We start from the raw sequence: 20,319 nt of genomic DNA on the forward strand, positions 1-20,319 counted from the left end.
TATTGATTTGATAACATGTCAATGACGCATGTTGTGATATAAGTGTTTCAACAACGCACAAATTTTGCATGTTGTAGATTATAGTAATTAACAACGTTGATTTTAAGCATGTTGTTATTATGATGTTGTTGAATGTCATTTTTCTTGTAGTGATGATCAAACTCTCCATGCAGACGCCAATGTATATCATTCCCAAAATGATCATCTTCTCCAGTATAAGTAGAGTCGATCAGCCTCACTGGAAAGCTCCACAAAGCAAAAGACGAAGAGTGAAAGAGAGAAGAATGAAAACAGTTAGTATGGAGAAAGCGAAGGCATGTCTCATTGTCACACTACTCCTTGTGACATTTCTGGCGGGTTCTGAAGCTGGAAGGGAGATGATGATGAAACCGAAAGAGGAGGTCTACAACCCTAACTGGTTATGGGGATGGGATCATATCTTTTGGCCTTGGTGGTGGTGGGGACTTCACGGGCTTAAGGATGCTCCACATGGCTATGGTGGAAAAGGTGACATGCCTTGTGATCATAACAAAGGCAATGGCAATGGTGAGAAAGGTGAGACTCCTGATCATGGAGGTGATGGTCAGAACGGAGATGGTGCCAGGTATCCATAGTTACACAGACGAAGCTCAATGGTGTCGACTGAAGTATAATACTACTACGTAAATAAGGACTAAGGAGACCATGTAATGGTTCAGTTTCAATTTACCAAAAACATAGGCATGCTTTAGTTATTTTAGAGTGTTCGCATCCCTCTGTGGTTCCAAACTCCCAATATGAGATGTTCATGTCGCTTCTTAATCTAACTAGTTTTGTTGAATGCTGGAATAAGCTATTCGAAACTGTTCAACGTAAACACTGCAACAACATCAAGCACAACATCGGTTTTCTTGCAAATTGGACTGGATTGGAATTTTTTTTTTTTTTGGTTACAACTGGATTGGATTTCTGTTCTTATAGTATAAGTATATAACAAAACGAAGATGTAGCAGCGTCTGATTATTTTTCGACGATGATTGGGGCCATTACTATGGCATTTTCGAAAGAATAGATCCTATCACGAGTTGCAGAATGAGATCTTCAATGTCTCTGCTCACGGAATGTAAACATAGCTCGCCATTTAATATCCTCCTATTCTGCTGCAAATCATGAACAAAATCTCATCTTTTGCTGTATCCCATCCGCATACTTCTAACCTTAACGTTTACTATCTGTTTCTTGCTCATCATATTCGAATATTATACTGCTAGCATCCCAACCCGTCAATACATAGATTATCCTTCGTTAATGCGTAGTCCTGGCAGGGAGTCACCAATGTAAAACCTAGGTTGAGGGTCTCCTAATATTGGCATGAAACTTCAGTTTGATTCAGCTTGGCAGGTTCTTGACTTGTTCTTGCTTTGGCTGGTTGAGGGTCTTCTTGCTAGTTACAACAGTGTGCAGACATTGCAGAGCAAGCTCAGGTTACAGAAAGAAGACAGTTCAAGCCAGCTTCAGTACAAACGTAGTAAACGCAAGGTCTAGATCATCCCTATATGCCATGCAGAAGTAACCTACAGACCCTTCAACAGCAAAATAACGTCGTAAGGGTCCATGGTACTGAACTTCCCTGTTCACAATTGACTAGATGCAACTGAAAGATAAATAGGGGACACGAGAATTTCAGCCTGAATATATTTTTCTCCACTGCTTGTAGGCTAGTTCCATTAACATCTCAGCTAAGCATAACAGATTGTACCATTTAATGTAATATGAAAAACAGGATATTCAAGTAATAGTAAATACCCCACTAATCATAAAGCACTTCCATACAAAATCCCACTAGTCACTAGACCTAACAAACTGCATGTTTCCAACAATTAATCCCTATCAGAAATATGAGTTCTGTAGACCTGGCACAACAACTCTTTCTGACCTCCATCCCCAGAAAGCACTTTACATAACCCTGTACAGAAGAGGGATCATTTATCTTTAAGAATGATGAGAACATCCTAGAAGCTAATACCATGATAGTCAAAAAGTAAAAGGATATATCTTAGGCTCTTAGCAAATATTATTTCTTATTCTCAGTCCAGAAAGATGTATACATAAGATAAAGATGCAACTTACATGATCAATCACAGAAGCATGAGTTGCACTCAGGAGGAAGTAGGAAGGAATACCCTAATGAGCTCTTTCGCAGTAACTTTTCTCCTACAAGTAGGACATTTTCCTTGTGCAGTTATTGCAGCCTTAATGCATTTCTTACAAAAAATGTGACCACATTTTGTTGACATCTCCTCAACCATGGGAGACATGCAAATGGGACAAGTAAAAGAGGGCTCCTTTGGTGGTGGTGGCAGCGGCGGTGGTTGCAGGGCCTGCTCATTCTGCAAAGTATTTTAGATGCGCCCAACAAATTAGACATGCACAAGGAAAAAAAAATGAAAATTCAACTTTAAGAGACCGTATTGTCAAAAAGTCATAAATCAAGTTCATGATCTGTTAAAGCATTTCCGGGATGTACAGCAGAGATACATAGGACAACCATTCACAAGTAATTTTAAAGGTTCTGAACCTAGTTCAGTAACTTCAGTTGATGTAAGCATGAATATCACCATATATCGAAGGTTCACAGCATGTTGCTAACAGATTATCAAAAGCATAAGTGCATCATCATCAACAAAGTGACAAGAAATTAATATGACCAACACATAAAAATAGAAGGTTTAATATGAAATGTAAAATTATAGACAAAAATGGAAGTTTTACTATGAAGACATGTTCAGGCCAGCACTGATTTCACCACTTAACATGATGGGGATAGAAACTTCAGGATTAGTATATTCCCTTTGGAGGACATCAATTTAGGTGTAAGTAACTATGCTTTAGGTGGCAAAACTAATTTCATCCCCAAATCACTTGCAGCAAATTCAACATTTGCCTGACTGATCTACCATTTCATCAAGACGCTAGAGTTGTGAGTGTGCACTTAAACACGAGAAACAAAGGTACATGGTGCCATGGCGGACATAGATTTTTGGCCAAGTATAGCATAAACCTGGTATATGTTAAATCCAGATGCAACATACTTAATAGCAGGATGAAGGTTCAATTAAGTTTGCAATGGAATGTGATATGATGTATAAATACAGAAGTCTTCACCAAAACCAGATGATTAGTGCATTGGCAACAGAACATAAATGATGACACATGCAGTTTTTAGGCCATCAAGATTTAAATGAGGATTTACCTTTGAATTGGAGTTGTTATTGCCCTCCAAGTTTATGTAGTAGTCACAATTAATGATGGTTCGATTTGGTTCAGCTCTTCTGCGCTTTTGACGAGTGGCCCTAGTTGGTTCTGTAATGGAAATGTGAGAGATGCATATACGAAAATGCTAAGTCGAAAAAAGTTAAGAAACAAAACAACTACATAAGGCATATAACACTAATGGCCATACAGGGAAACTAAAACTTGCCACTGACAATGTCTAGCTCAAATGTAAGCAGCTTTTGTAACAACCCATTGTCCTTGAGAACAACAATATTAATAAACAATAACAATAACTTTGAGGGAAACATAAGGTCTAGCTTGGACAGGATCATCCAGGACAAATTTGAACAATCAGACATTCTAGTCAACTTATTCCACTAAATTTAATATATAATTTTATCTGAAAAAGAAAATAGTGATACAAAAGGCAACAAATAATAAACATGCTCCACAAAAGAAAACACCATAGATGCCCAGAAGTTCTTCTGTAATGAAACAATAAGTCGAACAGAACGTATTCACCTGTTTCCAAATCAACAACACACCTCCTTCGCATGCTTCTGTTTTCAGCCTGAAACTATCACAATATTAAAGCTTTACTTTTATGAGTGTGAAGTGTACAGAGGCAGCCACAGCAAAGGAGTATGTAGAGTTAAATTGAAGCATACTTCTGCAAAAGCCCTGGGGGAAGCTATGACAACATCATCATCAATAGCCTCAAGATCAATCACCAATGGAGGCTGGCTAGGTCTCTCTGCCTGAGGTAACACCTGAGCTGAAGTTCCCTCATGATTCCGGTTCGCACCAGGTGGTGCACTATTGAGATCTAAGTCATTCTTCCTTTGCCTGAGCCCACTTCTTGCAGGAGGGCGCCCCCTTACCACCCGAGAGCTCATGCTATGTACGCAAATCCCTTATCGAAGTTCAAAAACCTAAAATTTCAACAGCAATCATTCTTATCAGACGCGTGCTCCACTTTGTCCAAAACCAATGAAACATAAATACAACTCAAGCATAAGAACTCAGTATTTGCAAATAATCAAGCAATATTAGACGATATAGATCAAATGATAAAGAATAAACAAATGCAGACTACACTTTGCTCACACAGTCTATAATAAACATGACAGTTCAAATTACAGTAACAAGTATAAAGCTCCAACACACTGGGCATCAAGTAGTGAACTATAAATCAGAGTCTGATCACTTAATAGCTCATCAGTGACCAAAAACTTGTACTAATTTCACCAAAATCAAATTCTCTAAGCCCAAACAAACCTCAACGTCACTCCGAAGCCAAAGATTCAAACTTTATTCAAAAAAGTCTCGATTTTTAAAAAACCTAATTGCTGAAATCATAGAATATGAAGATTTCTCACAACTCTAAGCAGTATCATTAAAAATATTTATAAAACAAAAAACAAAAAAAAAGATATCGGTGAGAGAAACCCTAGGCAATGAACAGGCACAGCAACGAGAAACGAGAATGAAATAGAGGCAGGAATTGAAGATAAAGATGAGAATCGTACCTTGTAATCGGAGAGGGGGAAGAGAAAGGGTGAGGGAGTTGGCCGGAGAGAAACTGGGAATTCGAATTTAATATAGTGAGAGATTGATGACGTTTGAATCGGAGAAAGGAGAATGAGAATTCGAATTCTTCTTACTAGTGGAAAGATATATTTCTGTTTTAATTTTATCTTCTTTCTTCTTCTTCTTCTTCTTCTTTCTTCTTGCTGTGTATTGGTTTTTTAAACGTCTCTCCTCTTTTGGGCCACTCTTTCACGCGAGCCGCTCACGCACCCAAAACCTCCACGTTGCCTCGCATGTGCGCTTTATTTTTGGCGAGTTAAATTGGTTTTTTACTCACGATCTCTGAGAAATTTTTCACTAAACGTGTTGGGTTCTTATTAGTTGACTACAAATTCATAGGGTTCAAGGTAACTTCTCATAGACTGCTTCTTAGGTAACAGAGTAATCAATCATACATGATTAATTAACGGCTGACTTGGTTCTTACTATGATGTATATTTCATCATGCTCATAGACAAAACAAAAACATTTACAGCCGATATAATAAATTGTCCTTTGTATCTGGTTTCACTGCTTCTTGTGTACTTATCGTTTTATTTGAATCAATTGTGAATGAGAGTTGATAGAGGATTTAACCTTTAGTGTAGGCTTTTCACCGTAAGAAAAAATATATATAGAAGAGACTATTCTCATTTTCTTTTGTATCGAACTAAATCTACTATATTATCAAACTAACAAATTTAAGGAAAAAATTCAGTTGTGTCCATATTGTTTGTTTTTAATCACATATGTCCTTATTCTTTTAAAATCTCATCAAGCGCGGAAAAAATTTCAAATCCCTTCCAAGAGTGACGTAATCATCAGACGTGGAGGAGACAACGAGAACCCACTTTACAGTCTGAAACCCTAGTTTTATCAAAAAGACACAATTATCCCTCTACACCCTTTTTTCCTCAATTAAATCTCTTGTGCAGTTTGTATTAAGAATTTGTTTCTCGGAGCTGCGCACACTAATTGGACCGCAGTGAGGTTCTTTCATGTTACTGGTATTGTACACTTGCTTGTCTGATTCATTTATTGGTTTATGCACATTTCAGTTTATCGTTCACTCTTTGAAATCTGGGGTGTTTTTGATGTTCTTTGTACTAGTAGTTAAAAAACCATGTCTATTTTTGGAAAGTTTGACGTGTCTTTTATTGGGGATGAAGGGTTTATTTCTTGTATAGTCGTGCTATTGTTTTCTGTCACTTTGATATTGAGTGAATAAGAGAGTAATGTTGATCTTATTTACGGGGTTTGTGGTTGTGTTTCTTTACCAGCATCTGTGGCTGCGAGGGATTACTATGACACACTTGGTGTGAGCAAGAGTGCCAAAGCTTCTGAAATCAAGAAAGCCTATTACGGCCTGGCAAAGAAGTTGCATCCAGACATAAACAAAGACGATCCGGATGCTGAAAAGAAGTTTCAAGAAGTTCAGATTGCTTATGAAGTTTTGAAAGACGAGGAAAAGCGTAGAGAGTATGATGAGTACAGCCCTGATGCATTTGAACAGGGAGGCAACGCCAATGGCTTTCCTGGTGGTTTTCGCAATCTGTTTGAAGACTTGTTTGGTGTCAAGGATATCAAAGTTGTTTTGGAGATATCCTTTATGGAAGCTCTCAAGGGATGTGCTAAAACTGTGCAATTTAGAGCTGCAATTTCCTGTGAAGCTTGTGGTGGAACTGGTGCTCCTCCAGGCACCAAACTTGAATCATGTAAGGGGTGTGGGGGTTTAGGCACGACTTTCATGCAAACTTTCCTTGGTAGGGTGCCCCTTCATTGTCATCAGTGTAGAGGGACTGGCAAAACTTTCGCAGTACTCTGCAACTCCTGCAATGGGAAGCGTGTCTTAAATGGAACAAAGTCAGTCAAATTAAATATAATGCCAGGAACCAACAACAAAAGAAGAATTGTGGGTGTTCAGACACGGTGGAACTGATCCTGATGGATTTCAACCTGGTGATCTTTATGTTACCATTAAGATTAGGCAAGACCCAGTTTTCTGGAGAGAAGGTGCCGACATTCATGTAGATGTCCTTCTGAGTATCTCTCAGGTAATCCTTAAATACTTCACTGCTCAGCAGCTGTCATATGATGCTTATAATTTGTGTTACTTCTGCAGAGTGTGAGATGATAAATTAGAATGTACGTATGTATGTGTTTATACATTTCTACCTTGAGACAACCAGAAAGTTCAATAAAGAAATTAGAAGATATGTTGTTCGGATATAAGACAATTGTCTTGTTCGTATTTGGAAGTTTTGATCTTTAGGAATTTTTTTTATACTTGTAGATCTTATAATCTGTTGCTTTCAAACTATTGCCTGTCATTTGTGGCATATTACTTCCAGTGAAAGCGATACCTGCAGTATTTATTTACTGAGGCTGGAAGGAATGCTTTTGTGCAGGCAATATTGGGAGGAACTGTAAAGGTCCCTACCCTCACTGGAGATGTACTCCTGAAGGTCAGCCCTGCAACGCAACCTGGTCAGAAGGTAGTCCTGAAGAACAAGGGGATCAAGACAAGGAATCCCAATTCATTGGGCCATCAGTATGTGCACTTCAATGTCAGCATTCCAACAAATCTGTCTCAAAAACAACATGAAATAATCCAAGAGTCTGCTAAAGAAGCTTCTTCCAACGAAGAATTGGAGGGGGAACACGATAAGTGTGCTGCTGCAGGAGCGTCTTGATGGTTTGATAAAATGGGATGGAGATTGACCAAAAGAATACAGAAAGGCAGATTCAACCGAGTAGAGAACTAGAGGGGAAACTTAGCAGATTTTGGGTTTAAAACAACGTCAGTATCACGATCTGGCTTAGTTAGCTGATTAGAAGGATTGAAGAACTGAATTGGGTATACTTTACTTGAGGTTGATCCAAGTGTCTACGAGAGTACGACATATTGACTGGACCAGTGCTGATGGAAACCATCTGCTGGTTAATACTTTCAATTACAAAAATATTTGTTGGGTGTAAACCTGTGAAATACAATCTGAATAATGTAAGTTTGCTCATTTGAGTTTAGTCATGACCAATTAATCAGCTCGTCATTATCGTAACAGTTTGAATCAAATTATTTGTTTGTGTTGTTGATCCATGCCCGAATGATAAAGTACAGATCTTTTATCACTGAAACTCAGAGATTTAGCTGTAGATCATTATCTGGTTGTGAAATAAGCAGATCATTTGATTGTTCTACATTTAAAAGCAAAACTGCATAATGTGCCCGTCAAAGTAGTTTGGAGCGTGATTAAATTATTGGTAACAATAGCTTCACAGTAAATCTCATATACTGGTTTTAGTGATATACATGCCTCAACTCATATGTTATAAACAAGGTTGTAAAAAAATGACACTAATATCTTGCTAGGAAATGCACCAATATCTTGCTAGAAAATGTCAAGTTCATTTTATATATGAAAGAAAGTAACAAGTTACATTTTACAAGTGAAGAAATGTGAAATTTATTGAAAGAAAATAAACAAATATGTAACTTGGCACAGACACACAGCATTACGGTAAACTTGCTCAAAGAAGCTAAAGGGGAGAGTTAGACAATTTTCCCTTTGGGAAATTCTACATCACAATTTACCAGTCAGCCTTTTCATAAAGGTATTCACTTGAGCTGAATCCAGGATGATCCATGAAGACTCAAACATCTCATGGAAGAACTCTGCAGAAATCTCCTGAGCTGCATTACGAAATGCAATTCCAAATGAATTTCCTTTAACTGCTCCAAGTCGAGGCTTCCCACAAACCCCAACTATGATCATCTTTTTGGCTTCTTGTGCCAAGCAAGCACAAACCAAAGGCTTCATCTTAGCTCCCTTCTCTTTCAGAGCATCCATCACAAAATAGCATAATTTAGTCAATGCCTGGGGGTATCCCAAAAGCCTTCCATCTACAGAATCTTCAAGTTTCACCCACCGAAATTTCCTTCCGCTTCTTATACATCCACTCTTCGTGACTGCTCTACTTCCTTGTCTAACAATTGCCCTTTGTACCCGAATTGCTTTCTGCATTCCAGCTTTCAGCTTATCAAGATTGTTCAATGACAGTGCATCATAAGCTTCTCCAAACTGCTTGGCAGCACAAGAACCATCTGATTCTACAAACGATTCAAGCAAAGCTGTGACTCCATAGACCACATCTGCTGCTGATACCCTAGAGCCATAACCATGGAGCCGCAAAAAGCTCCGGTAATAGAAATCAGTGAGTCCATACTCAGGTAAAAATTGTTCAAACTGATCTCTCATCCGCTTTTTCACTTCAACATTCATGAACTGAAACTTCTGTTGGCAGTCCACCAGCGCTATTCCCATCCTTGCAATTAGAAGCTGGAGCTTTTTCATTCCGTTGTCACTCCACGTCTTCAATTTAGTTGCAATGTAGGACGAACAAATCATGGAATCGAACAAATTCCATTCCTGCAACAGCATCAGTCTCGGCTCATCTTCGTATGCAATTCTAGACGAACTGGGCAGCCGAATCTTGGTGCCATCTTTGAGAGTCACCGAAGTCACTGCCTCCAAACTCCCTGAACTGTTAATATGCTGCTCAAGCTCCATAACCGCAGCCTGGTACCTCTCATCTGTCAGCCTCTCGTGTACAAACTGATCCGTTAAGGAAACACAAGACAACCAAAGCAACTCATTCGTGTTCTTCCTCAAAGAATGTGACAAATCATACATCAAACACCCCGAAGGCTTACCATGGAAAGTACCTAAATGGTAATACTTCTTCTTCAACCTCTTAAAAAGCTTAACCGGGCCTTCCTCCTCCGATACCCTCCTCTTCTTCCTCGACCTCTCCCCATCCCCATCCCCATCCTCCTCACTCTCACTATCACTATCCCCATCCAACTCTTCCTCCAGCTCATCATCACTATTCAAGTCACTGGCATTAGCCAATGCCGAAACATCCTCAATATCATAAGCCAAATCGGCCTGCCTCTCATCCTCCTCGGTATACAGCACGACCACGCGCTCGTTCTGCTCACTCAGATTGTGCAAATGAATCGGCCGGTGGCTGTCCACCACGAAAACGCGTGCCAATGGGGACAATTTGAGCAGCCTCCTCAGGTCCCTGTGGCACCCCCAATTGATCAAGAGAATAGAAATCGGATTCTCCGACGAAGAACACAGGTCAGGCCCTGCATACCTATGAATCTCCTGAAACGAAGACACCGGATAACACGAATACCGGACCGAATCGGATTCGAGAACATGGAGGATGATCTTGAGGGCACAGAGTGAGTCCACATCTGAAGTGGATGGGAATATCAACAGAGGATTACCAGATGAGGCCAGCGCCGATTGGCGGAGCCTTGAGTAGAAGGACTCCACTGTCTGCTCTCTAACCATGAGTTTGGGGTCAATTGGGCATATGGGGTTGGGGTTAGGGTTAGGGTTTGGGAGAAATTAAAGGTGAAAGCTTTTGAGTGTAAAATCTCAAAACCCAGTACAACCCTAGACTTAAATTCCAATTGGGTAGTCAAACTGAATGAAAAGTAGAGAATCTGACCCGGTAATAAACAGGATTTGATGGATGAAAGCTGAATAGGAGAGAGTGAAATAGAAGTACCTGAGATTTGTATGAGCTCGGACACAGCGATGGGTTCTCTGTGTTCGATTCGGCTATGGCGAATCTGAGAGAGAGAGAGAGAGAGAGAGAGAGAGAGGAGGGAGATTGGGTTTTAGAAATGGTGAAATGTAATTTGAATTTCCAAATTGAGTTTGAGTTTTTTGGTTAACGCTTTTTTCGGTTCTCGTTGAATTTTGTTTGAATTTTTTAAAGCGCGGCGAGCGTAGTTTTGGCGCCTCTGAAATTTTTGGGGATTTAGGTCGTTGTAGGAGGGAGGGGGATTGTGTGTGCGCGTACTCATAGTAGGCTCTGGTTGGACGGTGAGGATGGGCTGATGTTGCAATCGAATTGTTGTTGATTTTGACTCTTGACCCGTTTCGTCGTCGGTGCATCAGAATTGTAACTCACATAAACCTAGGTTTTTATTTTCGTATGTTGGTTGTTTTCGATCTCCTGTTTTTGCTTCAATAACATTAGCTTGCGATATAATTATTTTGGTTTCAGATTCATCAATACTTGAAATATAATTTTTGTGGTTAAGATGGGACTTGGAGCACCGAGGTCCTTGTGCCAACTGCCGACCCCTAGGGCCCTACTGTCCTGCCCACGGTATACCCAATCAAATACAAACCCTCCGAACAGTTGAAATGTCACCAAAAGAAAATGTATGAGATTGCTTTACATCCATAGTGATTCAAATAACTTGACTTTTCTAAGTTTTCTTTTGCATAATAAATCATTTATGTGTAGCATTTGCAAGGTGCACTAACATATAGTGTGTCACTGGTGTGGAACTGATTCTTTTACATTTACAAGGACTTGTGTTTATACTTTTTTTTTTCCATTCATCTGTCTTTAACCGAGCTAAGAAAAGACTAAATCAAAAAACATCAGGAGAATTGGTTGAGAATAAAATGGCTGCTATTGCAAGAGACATGTCGTGAGCTCAGGGACTGGCTTTAGATATGTCATTGTTGTCTGTTGGCATGGAACAGTTAAGCTAGTTATCTTGTGCTCATTTCATCATTTGTCCATTCATAGGTAATCACACAAACGAAAAAGATTGAAGGATGAACAAGCCAACAAGGGAAATGACATGCGTTTTATATATTTTTTAGATTAGGGAAATTAACCGAGCTTATTGTTTCCCTAAGATATATAGAAGCCAGGATACAATATACAAAAAAGTTATAGCATGTTGTTCCAGAAGAGGAGAGTACAACAACCAAACAAATTGTGGCGTGGTATAAATTGGACTACTATAATAAAAGAATATGTATATTCCTCACAGCCGGCCAGAGTAGATAAAATTCGATTTCTATGACAACACAGTAAACACAGCTAAAGATGGAATGACAAGTGAAAAACAGAGATAAATAAAAAAAGAGTAAAATACAAGATTTTCCAAGGAGTGGAATGAAATCTTTATTAATACAATATAGCACACGCATGCCCAGATTGAATGAATGCAGCACTTAATAGAAGGTACTTCTCATGCTGAGAGATAGCCTTTAAAAGATATTTACAGGTCCAAACACCTTATAATTACTCACAATCTCAGACCAACATCTCATTTTCTGCTCCATGGAAAGCAGCAACTCTGTACAAAGATAATGGAACATGAGATGAGAGAAACTATTAAGTTTAATGAAAATTTAAAAAAAAAAACAGATAGAGGATCATAGTGCCAAACCTTAGCACTATCACTGCCAGCAGGCTTCCGTGTAGTGTGGTAAGATGCCTCAGGTGGTGTGCCGGGAACTTTTCCTGCCTTCTCCTCCCTCACTTTGTTAAAAATGTGAGTGAAACCATCAGCGGATGCAGGGTTGTTCTCATCCCACTCACCGAATTTCGGGACAGCAGCTCCTTTGTCAGGCTGACAGATTAAACAGAAACATGCTCAGGAAGTATATCATATGTAACAGAACCATCTATGCAACTAATCAATTAAGTCTTGTGATTAACTACAATACCAATCATTTTTTTAAACAGTGGTTCTTATTTGTTTGCCTCCAAATAATGCTCCATCATCAGTCAAACCAAGCTTTGGAGACCAATTTATTTTAGTGACAGCGACCGTAGATATGCGACTAGCTATGTTTTTATAGAAATAACATTATGGAAATAAGAAAGAAAATTTACACTTTCATCACGAGGCTTAAGACGGGATCTCCCAGGAGTGCCATGGCTACTATCATATGAAGGCTTTCCCTCCCAGGAGGGAGAATCTCTCCCTGAGGCCCTAGCCTGACGATGGAGAGGTGAACGTTCAATGCTTTGTTCAGAGCCAGCACTTTGTCGTGTAGTTCTTCGATGAGTTTCACCAGAGCTTGTTCCACGTCCTCTACCAGGTTGATTTGTTGATTCACCAGAAGATCTGCGACTCAGATTCTCGCGATGTGCTGGAGAGTTGGCATATTGCCTTTGGTCAATATCCTCCCTGCTTCTTCCCCGTTCATGATTTTGTCTTACTGGTTCAGCTTTGACTCTGGGAGGTGATGATGAGACTGAAGACGAATCATTAAGGATATCGGGGTTCTCTTGGGGGTCATTAGGATTGATCATCTTTCCCCCAGGCCCAGTTCGACCCTTTCGGGCCTTATCAAAATAGGCTGTGTAGGGAACATTTTCTTCACCTTCCCAATTGCCAAACTTTGGTACATGAGAGCGTTGCTGCCACAAAAAGAATTATTGTTAAATATGACCTACATGTTAAACATATCATGAGAGAGTTTATAGTACATAATAGCATCAAAATATGGAGTTTATGAGCATGGATAAGACCATGAACAAGAAAGTTTAAATTTTTGAAAGATGCCGTACAAGTAGGTCTGCACGACTACAACTTAAGTTTACTTCGCTATACTTAGCATAGTTGGACCAGACTCAGGAAGAGAAGGAAAGTCGCAATCTAATAGCAACTACGTAAATCTTGTTAAAGTACCATGAAAAGATCGTTACTCAACAAGAATTGATGCAAAGATTGAGATAACAACTGGTACCTACTTCATGTCAGTGAAGGAATTTATGGACTTGCTCAAAGACACACTTCGGAAATATTTTTTTGAAGATTTTCACTGTCAATTCTGCTCCCCTTAAAATGACTGAAAATGACAATTTTAGAATCTGGAATGCCAAAAGAATTGACAGATGACACAAAGAAGTCATATTCAGACCCCATCCATGATTACCAATGGAATTGGCTTGATTTAGAGTTCATATATATGCAGTGTGAAAAGGACAGAAAACGAATACAACACCCAGTATTTTTTCAACACAATTTACTAGGAACAATCACAAAACTAAGTAAGATTGAGGCTATTTGTATCGGGGGAAAACAAAAGACTCTTTGGCAAATTGTTAACCAATGAAATTCAGATATGCTAAAACATGATAAAAGGTATTTTCCCATGCAAATTGTGCTTCAACAGTATCAACTCGGAAACAGGCACTGGCAACCAATGAATATATTTCCATTGAAAAGATTTAAAAAATCCAAATAATAATTTCCATTGAGTAGCCAGAGAATTTCATATATGAATACGCCATAAAGAGCGTACAATCCATACCAACAATGCAGAGGGAACAATAAGCTTTGAATGGTTTATAGAGAGACAGATTATCAATTATCTTACTGCAAGTGTTAATCTATTACCTGCTGCCACCTGCCACAATATTAATATCAAACTTCTAGAATAATGCATTAATCAAAATGCCCATTGATTCTATTTCTGTGGACATACCAACATGCGGAGGATATATTATGCAACTTTCTCACCTTGTGTTTTAACAGTATTAATACGGACTTGCTGGAAAATGCACAGAAGACAAAAGAACAATATACTCTGCAACAACATATAATTAAAACCTCTTTATTTTTCCACAGGAAAGCCATAGAATTTCAAATGTCAAGTACACACACACACACACACACACACACACACATATATATATATATATATATATATATATTTTTTGAGAGAGACAGAGAGAGAGGGAGGGTAGAATATAACTAAAGAGAAAGTGTCTAATATCTACCACTATGCTTTCCAATAACTAGCACTACACACAAACAAATATATACAGAGAGAGAGAGAGAGAGAGAGAGAGTATAATATAACTAAAGAGAAAGTATCTAATACCTACCACTGTGCTTTCCAATAACTAGCACTACACACAAACAAATATATACAGAGAGAGAGAGAGAGAGAGAGAGAGAGAGTATAATATAACTAAAGAGAAAGTATCTAATACCTACCACTGCTTTCCAATAACTAGCACTACACACATAAACACACACACACACACACACACATATATATATAGAGAGAGAGATTATTTCAGAACAAAAGAGAAAGTATCTAATATCTACCACTATGCTTTCCAATATCTTGCACAAAAGCTGATATGGCCTCATCATAAGATTATCCATGCCACAAATTTTGCCCTCAGAGTCTAATTATAAAGTCCAAACGTATTAGTAAAACAAAGTGCCATGTCTACTGGTGGAGGACCCAGAAATTTTTTATACAAGGGCATAGTGAACAATATATTTAGAAAAATTAAGCTAAATAATTGGAGATAATTGTGATTTAGTATGAATTCTAAACAGTCAAAGACTACATTGCTTGTTGGTTAAACTAAACAGAAGTCAAGATACAGAAAACCTCTTGTCATTGTCTCTTTCTCTCATTAAATGATTTTGGTTTCGTTTAAATATTGCAGCTTCTCTCACATCAAGCCTTAGCTCATGTTCTACTCTCATGATATCATCTATTTAGACTTTAGTATTAGGTTAAGCAAAGCATGTATGTAAACATTTTGGCTTCTACCTATATTGATCATCAGTCAAGTACATTCTCCATATCTGAGTGGGCGCATCAGCCCTCTCTTGCCCCTACCTCGGTCTGCCCATGATGTCAAGTTGTCAACTCACTGATCAACCAAATTATAATATACTGGCGTATGATCCTCAAAATAAAAACCCAACAGAGAACAATATTAGGAAATTCAGGCTGCACACACCAGAGCGAAATTTCATAACATCATTCAGCCACAAGGAGAAAATGGAAAAAAAAAACTCTTTCCTCAGAACTTTCCACTGTTTACTCTGGTCACTCTAAAATGGCAGTAAACAATGGATAATGAACAGACTCCAAGGAAATGACTACAGACCAAAATATCAGCAAGATGGCCATGTCCATGACTGTCCATTGAAGAGTTTGTTTTAGACACCTAATTTATTCTTGTTTTTTAGCAAATGTCAACTGACCTGATGCAACATCCTCTTTTAAGTTCTTTAATGCATTTTCTAGCATTGAAAAATGAATCTCTATCTTTTCACAGAACGAAACCAATGTCAACCCATCAACCTATATTTTGATATCTATGGGAACGAAAAAACTAAGAGGTTATCTTATCCAAATTCTAACCTAGTGCCCTCAACAAAATCAATTGGAAGACAAAATACATACAGAAAATATGAACACTTGCTTCTCCATCCACATGATATCAAGCCTATACGTTCAGTCCCACTAAGAAGGCAAAAAATTCTAAGGTGGATGCACAAACAAGAATATGAACCTACATTCTACAGAGAGAGAGAGAGAGAGAGAGAGAGAGAGAGAGAGAGAGAAAATTCTTTTAAAGGAAGCATGTACAGTAACGTATGAGTACTAAATAGATTTCCAGTATGGTAAATAGAACTTTTAGATGCTCCCACCAAAAGATGTCTACCCACAAGTTTCCACCAAGAGCTTCAACAAAAATTCCTGGATTAAAACTACATTGGCTATATGCATCATTTTACCGCACCAACTAGATTGATCAACACCCTTAGAATCTTCTACAATCTGATCCTCGAAAGTTTGAAGAGGGAACCACTCCGCCCCCACAAACTAACTAACAGAACGGCTAAGGCTCCAAGATTCTGGCACATGTCTCATATGCTAATTCAACCTCACAAAAGAATGCAAGAACACTTCTTGAAGAAACTTCTTGATCATACATTGCACAGGCAGAAAATGCAGATCCAAGCGATTAATAAGACACTCGGATAGTCTGATTCAAAACCCTCTTAATCTCTACATCCCAAGTACCATGAGACTAAAAATGTCTAACTACAGGAATTCAGACCAACAACAATACCATGTCTGCAACAGAATTCACATATCAGCAAATCCATACAAAACCAAAAGTCTTTCTTGTCAGAGAGTAAACAGAGATAATACATTCCCAAAGTCTCATGGCAGACACCATCCTAAAATAGCAGACAAAGTCATAAAAACCACTATTTTTGGCAATCCAGAAAAGAAAACCGAACCCTTGCTCAACTATCCATAACAAATTAACAATTCACAATTTTCCACAGCTTAACCAAACAAGAAAACATCAAAATCAAACATTCAAAACCAACCAAACACAAACACAAAAAAAAAACGAAGCAAATTAATGAACTTACTGCCATCTCTCCACAGATTCAGAGCAGCCCCCCCAAAAAAATGTCAGACCCTGAAAATTCAACTCCTTTCAGCAAACCCACCTCCAATTAACACAGCACAAAGCTCCTCCTGCAAACCCTTCAACGACCCACCAGAGAAGAACCCAAATTCAATTCTAGAGAGAGAAGAAGAAGGGGCCAGAGGAAAATAAAGCAGGGAGGAAGCTTTAGAGAGAGAAAGAAGGAGCTGTAGAGAGGTTTATCAACCATTGACGGACGCTACCCGTCATGTTTGACCTTTCTTCAAAAATGTTAAAAAGTCTCTGTTTCTTCTCTGTTCAAAGTTCAAACCTCTCTCTCTTTCACAGTTTCACCCCAAGCGAGTTGAGCTGGGTCAACTCACCCAGCTCGGAGACCATTCCTTATATGCTAAACGTTAAATTCTACTTGGCATGGTAACGTTTTTCCTGGTTAAACTATGAAAGAATTACACACTTCTGGAGCTAAAGTTTAAATCTTGATGCACCCTTTGGGAAAGATTGAAGCTTTCGTGTTTTTTTGGGGGGTTAAAATTTTGGTGGCGGCTGTTTAAACTGTGACTGTTAAGAAGTGCGTTTAGGAGAGGTTGCGCTAGCTTGTCGGCTTCTGCGGAAACATTGCTGCTGACACCTTTCGTTTTGTCGTTTTCTAGAGTCTCTGTCAGTTCTTTTTACTCGTTTTATATATGAATTTCGTGAATTTTGTGCTTTATGAAACAAAAGAGAACAGCTGTTTTGTAACAGCTATGAGAATATATATTGATGTTGCTAGGTCTGATGAGGTTGTTAATGTTAGGTATACAGGAGTTAGTTAGGTTTTTGGCCAAACCACATAGTACGTCAATTTACGGTATGTAAACTCATATGAATTGAAAATTTAATAAAGATTTTAAGTAATGACCGTATTTAACTTTAATCTAAACTATGAAATCATTGAGATTTGTGCAAGCAGGCACCAGGACACAACCCTAATAAGGATTATAAGGCGGGGGCGTGATCGATGGAGTTTGTGAGGCAACAATGAGATCACTGATGAAGAAAATCAAAATGGAAATAAATCGTGTCAAACACAACACAAAATAAATTTTTTAATAATTAGGTTTAATATGTGGTTGAGTTCAGTATTGACAAAATATGTGTTAGTAGATGTCAAGCATTTAGTTCAATATGAGTACATTATCATCATTCGATATTTTATGTCAAAGATTTAACTCAACTAAACTCTACAAGTTAGTCGCGATTCAATTTTCCCGATTATACGAACCATTATCTGCCTAAGAACCAGAGAAAAGATGTCATGTGAAAGTATATATATGATGTTACAAATAAAAACTTAGTTGACAAGAACAATTACTCACTCATGCCCCAGTATATAAATGGAAGAAACCACTTAACTTTCAGATCATAAATGAATTCAATACTTATCCAACCCCTCCCACCTATCGAATTGTCTACCAAGTTGCAAGCCTCTTCACATATAGTACACTATTAATCTGTAAAATTGTCCTTTTTTCCTATTTGATAAGAATAAAGTTGCTAAATTATACATGGAATACTTTGAATTGAATAACTGTGTCCAACTTATGCCTAAATTTGATAGCCATTGCTCCTGCGGAAGGATTTGGAAAAATGGTTGATCTCTTTCACACAAGTAGAATCCCAGAGAAGTGTTAAACAACGACAAGCGTGGCCCGTGGACCAACTGTACCGATATTGTCCCAACTTAACCACCTCACAAGTGTTGGGTTTTAATCACAAAAGGCCTCAGTACAATTGGTTATTATCCACCCACTTATAAGCTTTATTTTCTTTGTCACTTCTTAGATGCGGGATCTCTCATCTCCAACACGTCCCCTCACGTGCAACCTAATTTTTAGGTCTGCACGTGACAGATTAACATCCCACATACTGGGATGAAAGAAACTAAGGTCCAGTAACCAACGACACTTAGTGGTCATCCAATCGGAAATCCTCCGATAACATAACAAAGTGGCACCCAACTCGGGTCCACGAAAGATTGGAGGCGCGACTGGAGAGGGACCCGCTCTGATACCATGTTAAACAGCGACAAGCGTGGCCCGTTGACCAACTGTACCGATATTGTCCCAACTTAACCACCTCACAGGTGTTGGGTTTTAATCACAAAAGGTCTCGGTACAATTAGTTATTATCCACCCACTTATAAGCTTTATTTTATTTGTCACTTCTTAGATTTGGGATCTCTACTGCGATCTCTCCTCTCCAATAAGAAGAAAAAAAAACAAGAGCATGCCTGGTTTGACTAGCTTTATAAAACCATTAAACGTGATGTGCACTATGCTTGAATTAGCTACCATTTTCTGTTCCTATTTTAATAAATCTGACAGAGACTTCTACCAGTCCATAGAATTGGAATGTTTTAGGGTTTAGTGTGGAAGCTGCCATTATGCTTAAGATTTACTCTTTAAATTATTGTATTAGTTTCTTGGCCTTTCAATCACTTTCGAAATTTGCCTTGGGATTTTCTGGCTCTTTCTGCTTGTTCTTATATCATTTGTGTTGGTTTTTAATATTCCATTGATGAACAAGAGCGTGAAGATGCCCCAGTGTCTAAACAAAAAATATAATTTGGCAATTTGCCGACGGAGTTGTTTTAGGGAGGAAATAAATGAGGAAAATAGGGAGATCGAGTCCATTTGGCTGCTTCATTGAAAATTCAACTTGTCAAAAACTAATGTACCAGTTGTTGAGAAAGGAACCCTTCCTATGGGGAAGGGACTTGGTTGACGCAGAAGTCATAGAGAAAAAGCTTGACCAATAACACACGACCCCTTAGGAATTAATGAAAAATATCTTCCATTTGCGACATATTAGAATTTTGGGTACATGTGATTTTGACCAAGATATAACGTATGCGTGAAAGCTCCCATGGGAATGCTCCTAGGGTCTCATCTTTTTAGTCCAAACACATGTTGTGAAGGCACTCAATATCATGTATACGTGACGAACTAAAAACCTGGTTGAATCGTGGAAGTAGCTTAAGTGTGTTGGTTAGCAACGTTGACTCATGACAAGAACGACGTCAATTTTTCTTTTAAGAAAATTCAAGCAAGAACATAAAGGGACTAATTGATTGATCGAGGTGCATTATGACATTAATGACCAATTGAACTACCAATTAATTGTCGATTCGTCTTTGGTCACTCGACATTCATTGCAATTTGCAAGGCAATTACAAGCCATAATTTGAAGTCTCCCACTATGTGTCTCGTTTTGATTAGTTTAGTGTACATTGATTTAGAAGTTTTTACATTGTAGTTTTCTTCTACGTTTACACCAGAATTGGGAAAAAAGTAGGAGATTCCAAAAAAGTAGCTGGTTGTTCATTGTCATGTAATAAAAAAAACTAATGTAAGCTCTTGTTACAAGTAAATTTGACACAATCAAGCTCGG

At 38.4% G+C, this 20,319-nt stretch overlaps 3 protein-coding genes and 1 pseudogene across 4 annotated transcripts; 1 reads left to right on the top strand and 3 right to left on the bottom strand.

Annotated features, from left to right (window-relative positions):
• Positions 1–986: 986 nt before the first annotated feature.
• Positions 987–4,974, bottom strand: LOC126783438 (uncharacterized). Of its 2 annotated transcripts, none has more exons than XM_050508909.1 (6): positions 4,785–4,974; positions 3,924–4,187; positions 3,778–3,826; positions 3,233–3,342; positions 2,110–2,369; positions 987–1,945 (listed from the first exon to the last, which is right to left on the bottom strand). In XM_050508909.1, the coding sequence occupies exons 2-5, from the start codon at positions 4,149–4,151 to the stop codon at positions 2,139–2,141; spliced, it is 618 nt and encodes a 205-aa protein (XP_050364866.1). In that variant the 5' UTR covers positions 4,152–4,187; positions 4,785–4,974; the 3' UTR covers positions 987–1,945; positions 2,110–2,138. The 2 variants fall into 2 exon arrangements, with proteins under 2 accessions (XP_050364866.1, XP_050364865.1); XM_050508908.1 differs by having other exon boundaries at positions 3,778–3,832.
• On the top strand, positions 4,379–7,517 carry LOC126784073 (chaperone protein dnaJ GFA2, mitochondrial-like; annotated as a pseudogene).
• A 714-nt stretch (positions 7,518–8,231) lies between these two features.
• Positions 8,232–10,473, bottom strand: LOC126783425 (uncharacterized). The gene has a single exon (XM_050508894.1). The coding sequence runs from the start codon at positions 10,188–10,190 to the stop codon at positions 8,409–8,411; it is 1,782 nt and encodes a 593-aa protein (XP_050364851.1). The 5' UTR covers positions 10,191–10,473; the 3' UTR covers positions 8,232–8,408.
• A 1,164-nt stretch (positions 10,474–11,637) lies between these two features.
• LOC126783435 (RPM1-interacting protein 4) lies at positions 11,638–17,130 on the bottom strand. The gene is made up of 4 exons (XM_050508905.1): positions 16,871–17,130; positions 12,553–13,083; positions 12,104–12,286; positions 11,638–12,010 (listed from the first exon to the last, which is right to left on the bottom strand). Exons 1-4 carry the CDS (start codon positions 16,874–16,876, stop codon positions 11,981–11,983), a joined length of 750 nt encoding a protein of 249 aa, XP_050364862.1. The 5' UTR covers positions 16,877–17,130; the 3' UTR covers positions 11,638–11,980.
• Between the last annotated feature and the right edge of the window lie 3,189 nt (positions 17,131–20,319).

This window comes from Argentina anserina, chromosome 2, assembly GCF_933775445.1.
Source record: "Argentina anserina chromosome 2, drPotAnse1.1, whole genome shotgun sequence".
NCBI classification, from domain to species: Eukaryota; Viridiplantae; Streptophyta; class Magnoliopsida; order Rosales; family Rosaceae; genus Argentina; species Argentina anserina.

Coding starts and splice junctions, on each gene's coding strand:
- LOC126783438 (XM_050508908.1), bottom strand. CDS start 4,151: ATGAGCTCTCGGGTGGTAAGGGGGCGCCCTCCTGCAAGAAGTGGGCTC. Junction 3,833..3,923: donor CCCCCAGGGCTTTTGCAGAA/GTATGCTTCAAT, acceptor ATATTGTGATAG/TTTCAGGCTGAAAACAGAAG. Junction 2,370..3,232: donor ATAACAACTCCAATTCAAAG/GTAAATCCTCAT, acceptor AATACTTTGCAG/AATGAGCAGGCCCTGCAACC.
- LOC126783425 (XM_050508894.1), bottom strand. CDS start 10,190: ATGGTTAGAGAGCAGACAGTGGAGTCCTTCTACTCAAGGCTCCGCCAA.
- LOC126783435 (XM_050508905.1), bottom strand. Junction 12,287..12,552: donor TTAAGCCTCGTGATGAAAGT/GTAAATTTTCTT, acceptor TTAATCTGTCAG/CCTGACAAAGGAGCTGCTGT. Junction 12,011..12,103: donor CTGGCAGTGATAGTGCTAAG/GTTTGGCACTAT, acceptor ATCTTTGTACAG/AGTTGCTGCTTTCCATGGAG.